This window comes from Raphanus sativus, chromosome 2 (assembly GCF_000801105.2).
Source record: "Raphanus sativus cultivar WK10039 chromosome 2, ASM80110v3, whole genome shotgun sequence".
Taxonomy (NCBI): Eukaryota; Viridiplantae; Streptophyta; class Magnoliopsida; order Brassicales; family Brassicaceae; genus Raphanus; species Raphanus sativus.
Window position 1 is genome coordinate 17,773,649 of NC_079512.1, and position 7,081 is coordinate 17,780,729.

General features: G+C 28.8%; 1 protein-coding gene across 3 annotated transcripts; it reads left to right on the forward strand.

Annotated features, from left to right (window-relative positions):
* The first annotated feature begins 3,857 nt into the window (after window positions 1-3,857).
* On the forward strand, window positions 3,858-5,310 carry LOC108832842 (uncharacterized). Of its 3 annotated transcripts, none has more exons than XR_008942955.1 (3): window positions 3,858-4,133; window positions 4,381-4,513; window positions 4,940-5,310. XR_008942955.1 is itself a non-coding variant. In XM_057004435.1 (3 exons), the coding sequence occupies exons 1-3, from the start codon at window positions 4,200-4,202 to the stop codon at window positions 5,100-5,102; spliced, it is 345 nt and encodes a 114-aa protein (XP_056860415.1). In that variant the 5' UTR covers window positions 3,858-4,199; the 3' UTR covers window positions 5,103-5,310. The 3 variants fall into 3 exon arrangements, 1 of the variants encoding a protein (XP_056860415.1); XR_001946571.2 differs by having other exon boundaries at window positions 4,448-4,513; XM_057004435.1 differs by having other exon boundaries at window positions 3,858-4,248.
* Window positions 5,311-7,081: the final 1,771 nt, after the last annotated feature.

The following is a 7,081-nucleotide window of genomic DNA, read 5'->3' on the forward strand; positions in this document are numbered from 1 at the left end:
TTCTCTAAATTAAAAAACAACATCCAAAGATTTTTTTCCTATTTCTTCCCCGTCAATCTAATCAAAACAGATTATTTTTTTTGGCATCCAAAGCAAACTTTATTATCAAAACAGATATCAAAATCAGCATATTCTTTTATTTAAACTTGCAAAACATGTATTCCTTATCTATAGATAGTATATTCGAGTTTTAATTACTGTGTAATTAATAAGGAACTAGGTGTTTTGCCCGCACATGCGGGCATAAATTTCTAATAAATACTTATTACTCTATGTCTTATTAATCTAAAACCAGTATAATAAATTATTATTAATGTTTTTAAATAGTTAAATCAAACATCAAAATATTTATATATGTCAAATACTTTTAATCAAAATATATACATATTATTGTGTTAAGTTTTTTTTAAAACACTCATATCTTAGAGATAGTTTAAAAAATATATTTATATTTTTTGGTTGACTAATATTTAATAATAAATTGTTTTGTGTCTTAATTTTTTCTAAACTTTTATAATAAAAATATTATTTTCAGATAGGCACAAAAAAGAATATATATATAGAAGAATTATCTTTTTTGATAATTCTAAAATATTATTTTGTAATCAATTATTTAATATAGCATATAACATATAAACTTTATATCATTAAAATAAATTAGTGAATAGTTAGAAACTAATAATAAATTAATAACCTATCTAAAAGTCTAAAATTTTATTTATATAGATATTCATCAAGGCTATTATTTTAAATTAATGATTTAGTGACTCAGCACAAAACAAATAATACATCAATGATAATTTAGCTTAAACTTAATAAAAATATGACAAATAAGTAAAATTAGCTAAAATTATGGAGAACATGACAAGTAAGCAAAATCACTTCATAAATAATAGTAAAAATATTATTTTGTAATCAATTATTTAATATAGCATATAACATATAAACTTTATATCATTAAAATAAATTAGTGAATAGTTAGAAACTAATAATAAATTAATAACCTATCTAAAAGTCTAAAATTTTATTTATATAGAATATTCATCAAGGCTATTATTTTAAATTAATGATTTAGTGACTCAGCACAAAACAAATAATACATCAATGATAATTTAGCTTAAACTTAATAAAAATATGACAAATAAGTAAAATTAGCTAAAATTATGGAGAACATGACAAGTAAGCAAAATCACTTCATAAATAATAGTATAGATGTGTATATTCTGTTTTGATTTTGTGTAACAATCAAAACTACCAAAAGACAATGATTTATCCTTTTAAACCTATCATTCTCAATGCCAAGTATATATATATCTCCTCTATACTACTTGAAAAAAAAATTACAGAACCCACAAGAAAAAAAGAAAAATGTCTAAGCTTACCACTTTTCCCCCTCTCACCAAACTAAAACCTTACAAAGACAGCAAGGATTCGAGTTAAGTGTTTGCAGTATAAAACGTATTTTGGAGGGGAGACCTTCGAAATAATTTTCGCTGATGAATGGGTAACATTTTTTATAGCTCTGTACCAATCATTATACTTTATTCGCTTTACTTCATTCTAATATGAACGTTTTGTTTTTTTAAGGTAACAAAAAATTCAGACTACTTGCAAACGAGCTCTCATATACCAAGTTCAACGTGATTTGCTGAAAGGGGAATGAGAGTTATTGAAAACTTCCACATAAAATCAGCCGGTGATCAATATCGAGCTACAAACCATCCTTACAAGATGTCGATAAAAGAGGATGCCATGCTATCAGGTTTGGACTTTAGTGATGATAGTATTTTCATATCTCTTGCCAATTATGAATAAATTGGAAATTGAATTAAAAAGGCATCTTTCCTCATAGGTAATCTCTAATTTGATTATATTTTTAAGTTTTGTACTGTTTATTTTTTATTACAATTTGACTTAAATAATTTATGTTATTGAATTTTCTGGCAGATGTAATAGGGATAGTCCATGAACTTGGTAATGTTCAAACTCTCGACACAAAATTTATAGTATATTTTAATAAAACACTCACAGTATAAACAAAATACTCTAATATTTTACACTAAATTATTAATTTACTAAGTAAAAGTAAAAAATGTAAAAAAAAGAAAAAGAATACAACTAATAGTCTAAAACTGGACACTAAACAAAATAAAAAGATACATTAAATATCATAAGTCATTAACTTATGAAACATTAACATGAATCATTGTTACAACTAACAAAAACATAAAATTATAAAGAGTATACACCCGTGCGGGCGCACGGGCCATAATCTAGTATTAGATTAAACTCCTTTCATGTCTTTATGTCAATACTTATCCTCTTGGGCCACGAGGTTAGCCGGTCCATGATTAATCTAAATCTAAATAATAAATAACATATCATGCTAATGCTAAGTAATTAGACATGTCGTAATGAATAAATTTTATCAAATAGGGTTATATAAATGTGATGGAGAATTGCAGAGAGAATATGATCGAGTTAAGGGAAGGACTTGAGAAAACACAAAGGTTCAACATCGTATCAAAGGACGAGGGAGTGCCACTTGTCGCTTTCTCTTTAAGAGATAGCAGTTCTCACACTGAGTTAGAAATCTCCGACATGCTTTGCAGGGTATGTATCTATTAGCTGCCTTAACCAAGATCTCAGTTCTCAAATGCTAAGAAGCTTTATGTGATATGATTATTTTTTTTTTTATTTTTTTTTTTTTAATCAGGTCTCCGGTTCGGAATTTGGCCGACCGACTATCCACCCGAAGGCGGTCCTGAGGCCCGAGATACCATTTTCAAGCTCGGTGACCAAGTGCACTCGAACCCAGGGCGGGGACACGTTGCTTCGAGGAACGGGTACTCCTTCACCACTGGGCCAAGAGGACTTGGTTTATGTGATATGATTAGTGCATGAATATTATGTATTTACTTCGAACTTCTCTATTTAATATTTTAATATGTAGGTACGGATGGATAGTGCCAGCATATACAATGCCTCCAAACGCACAACACATAACTGTTCTTCGAGTGGTCATCAGAGAAGATTTCTCAAGAACACTCGCGGAGAGACTTGTGATCGATATTGAGAAAGTGATACGTGATCTCGATGAGCTTCCTTCGCGTGTAGTCCACAAAATTTTGCTAGGAGAAGAGAAGAGTGAAGCTAATGGTGATAACTTGGTGACTCTTCAAAGCGATATGGAGAGACAGAGAGAGATCATCAATGGCCGGAAGAAGTTGGTTTCCAACAGGAAGAAGACAAATAGTATCTGTTAATTTAATATTAGTGAAAATGATTGAACTGCTTTATTAATAATGCAATTGAAGGTTTTTCCTTTGTTGTTGTTGAACTATGTGTGTTTCCCTTTACAAAAAAGAACTGTATGTTTCTTTGATTAACTTGTAATGTCTTTTAATATTATTGCAGGCTTTGCAGCATTATGTAAAAGTTGTATGTTATTTGTTACTAGTTTATTAGCTGGTAGGATAACATAAGAAATTGAGTTCTTTTTCAAAAAAAAAAAAACATAAGAAATTGAGTGATCACTTTTTTAAAAGTGTTTCATTCTGATAAACCGAACTGAAAATTAACCAAAGAATCAAAGTTAGACAACTGAAATAAATTTTTCTTTATATGTAAAACGTGCTTCATTTCTTACGTAGGTTAAGAAAAACAGTCCAAAAAGCATAAACCATGGAAACAATTCACAAATTTAATAAATAAAAACACTGATATCATTATTAAGAAGGATGCACTTTATTTCCTCGAAGCTTAATATGAAGAAGCATAATTAAAAAGGAAAATAACATATATATATATATATATATAGCACTAAACTAAGTTTCTGTCAAAAGTCATAAAAATAAGTTTCATTAAAGGGATTAAAGGGATGATTTACTATTATGCCTCTTCTTTTGATTAATTAAAAAAAAATTCAGTCGTCGTCTCCCATCGTCTCCGCACCGTCTCTGTCGTCTCCACATCGTCTCCGCCTTTGTCTCTGCGTCATCTCAGTCGTCGTCTCAACCTATAATAATGAGATCAGATCGCCGCTGTCAAATCATCTCTATAACATCATCGTCTGCTTTGTATCTGAGAAATCTTCGTTGATATATTCAACCATTTGCAGCTTTAGTTCACTGGTATTTTCTTATATTTCTGTTTTGTTAGATTGATTAGGTGGAATCAGCCGCATTTTGCAGGATTGAATGTCTTTGAAAAACTTAGGTTTAGTGTCTCTGTTGTTCGGGAGTTCAAGTAAAACCCTCTTCTTTATGTATTCTCCTATGTCATTTTTATTCACTTTTGGTTTACAAATGATAAGTAAAACGACAGTAAATGGTGGAAGAAGAATATCATTATGTGATTCAAAGAATGTTTTTTGTGCAGCTCAGTGTCGGCACTCTGTGTGTGTTCTGAGTGGTCTTATTACACACTCTGTTCACCTCTATTGCAGGTTCAGTTGGCAAGAGCAATTTTGGTGTAGATACCCAGATGATTTCTTGGACATTGCTAAGAACAGGTAAAATTCATTCCTTGCCACTTTTAAAATGTGTAATGTATAGATTGTATTACTTTTATTCAGTTATGTTCACTTTCTTTGAGATCAATCATCATCGTCATCATCGTCATCATTTATCCGAACGCATAAATCTGGTCAAAGGTTTCATACTTCAATCAAGTTTGTATCATCTTGTTTAGATTCTCTCATTTATTATTAGTCCAAACTTTATGTCAATAGCAAAGAATTGTAGATATGTTTTTTTTTCTGTTTTAGCTCCGTGAGTTTCAGGTGCTTGGTTATATAGTAACCTGAATGTTTTTGCATACACATAGATGTATAGTGCCTGTGACCAATTCTGGTTCTGTTAAAAGTGTAATAAAGTTTCCATGAACATTCAAACTCATCTTTGTTTGATCTTTGGTGTGTGATGACGTGTGGATCCAGGAGTTCATACGGCACGAGATCCCTTGTGTACTCGTGGATTACATTGTGTAGTACGTTTGCAAAACTGGATACGCACTTCACCAGCACGTTCTCTACAATACAAACGCATGGGCAGAAAGGTCATTTAATAAGCTCCAGCTTAGTGCTGAAGAGTGAAGACTGAAGAGGAAGAAGCTCAGCTGTTGCAATGTTGCTTGGGAATCACTGAGCTATGATAACCTTTGTAAACCCAAGTCATTTCTCAATTCTCCATGTTCGATCCTCCACATAATCTTTTTTTTTGAAATTTAATAAAAAGCTGTTGATTATACTCTTTTTCTTACATCAACAAACGATTATAACACTCTTGGTCTACTGGCCACCCACTACAATGACCTTTCTTAGAGTTCTTGGGTTCAACTAGTTGGAGATGTAAATTGCTTCCTCCAATTTAGGATAGTCATCCTGAACAAGGATTATCTAACATTCCTTACACGTCTTTGATTCTCTTCGAAAATAAACTTAGACTTATGCAAAAAAAAACATAATCCTTAGGATTCCGTATGCGTTTTATAGAATTTTTTTGATTTTGATTTTTTTAACAGGTTTTCGACAGATGGTTTAAGCCCTTCCTAAATATTTTACTTGTTATCTAACATTTTATTTTTAATTAAATATTCCATTTTTAAGAATTCTTTACTAAATATTTTACATACTATCATAAATATAATATATATGTAAGCTTGTTAATACATGATATCCTGACATTTTTCCTTATTAAATATTAATTTTTCAATAAGCATTTTCTAAATATTTTTACTTGTTATCCAAATCATATTAAATTTAATATTAGTGAAAATGATTGAACTGCTTTATTAATAATGCAATTGCAGGTTTTTCCTTTGTTGTTGTTGAACTATGTGTGTTTCCCTTTACAAAAAAAAACTGTATGTTTCTTTGATTAACTTGTAATGTCTTTTAATATTACTAGGAAACACAACCCCGTGCGTAAACGCCCGGGAATAATAAATTTCTTATTTTCTATTTCATATTTTATTTTTACTTTATTTAACTTTGTAATAAATGTTAAGAAAATAATTTGATGTGTAATATTGTAATTATTTTAGAAATAAATAATTATTGGTCTAACAAAACTTATATAATGTGTGAATATTAAATAAATTGTGTTCATGAAAAATGAAAAAAAGTTTAAGTTATGATGTGGCATTGTAATATTAAATAATATATTTATCTTCAATTTTTTTTTCATTTTCCGTTTTAGTCTTTTATTTTTTTGTCTAATTGAAGATATAGATTTATTCTTCTTTTTCCACTACTTGTATCTTTTGTGTTCAGTCTTTCTTCAATGATAACACCAATAATATCTGTAATTAACTTAATTATTTAATACACATTATCTACATTAATAAGTTTTGTGTTTATTGATTTTTCGTTAACGTCATAAGATAATTGTCAACAATTTCCATAAGTTGATCATAATTGTGAAACCTAAATTTCTCACAATTTATTAATACACTATCTTGTTTTTTTTTTTAAATACACTATCTTGTTGAATTTGAGATATTGATGAATTTTCATTCAACCGTATAATAAACGGATGTTCTGAAATTTTGTAATGATCTCCAGCTCTCCATACTTCATAATAATTGAATATATATATTTCTAAAATTTCCCGAGAAAATTGATGAATGTATCGGTTATAAATTGATCCCATAATAGTAGATTCCTAGATTATAAAAAAATTGATGTTATTTATTGTATTAAAAGTAATTCAATTAAAATATTAAAAACATTACCTTTTTCATCCAATAGTAAGAACCTCATTACCAATTTTAGGAGTTCTTACTTCCCATAGTCTTATTTGATGTTTTAGTTTAATACGAAAACATAAAATAATAACTATTATTATAGCTTTATAATTTTTTGCATACACTGTGTGAGATTTATCTTATAATTAAAAATCCGTTTTCACAAAAAAATTCAAGTTAATATTTATATTTTATAAGCATAGTGCATAGATGAATGTTATAAACTTTGTACTTAAGATTAAATAATATATTATACTTAAACGTTTTAACTCAACACAACTCAAAATAAGAAATTGAATGAAAAGTAAAATGAAATGTAAGTCAAATACATCCA

Bases quoted from the DNA above. Each gene is read 5' to 3' on its own strand.
- LOC108832842 (XM_057004435.1), top strand. From the start codon at position 4,200: ATGTCTTTGAAAAACTTAGGTTTAGTGTCTCTGTTGTTCGGGAGTTCA. The intron at 4,249-4,380 runs GTAAAACCCTCT...TTTTTTGTGCAG, and splicing joins TCTGTTGTTCGGGAGTTCAA to CTCAGTGTCGGCACTCTGTG. The intron at 4,514-4,939 runs GTAAAATTCATT...GTGTGGATCCAG, and splicing joins TTGGACATTGCTAAGAACAG to GAGTTCATACGGCACGAGAT.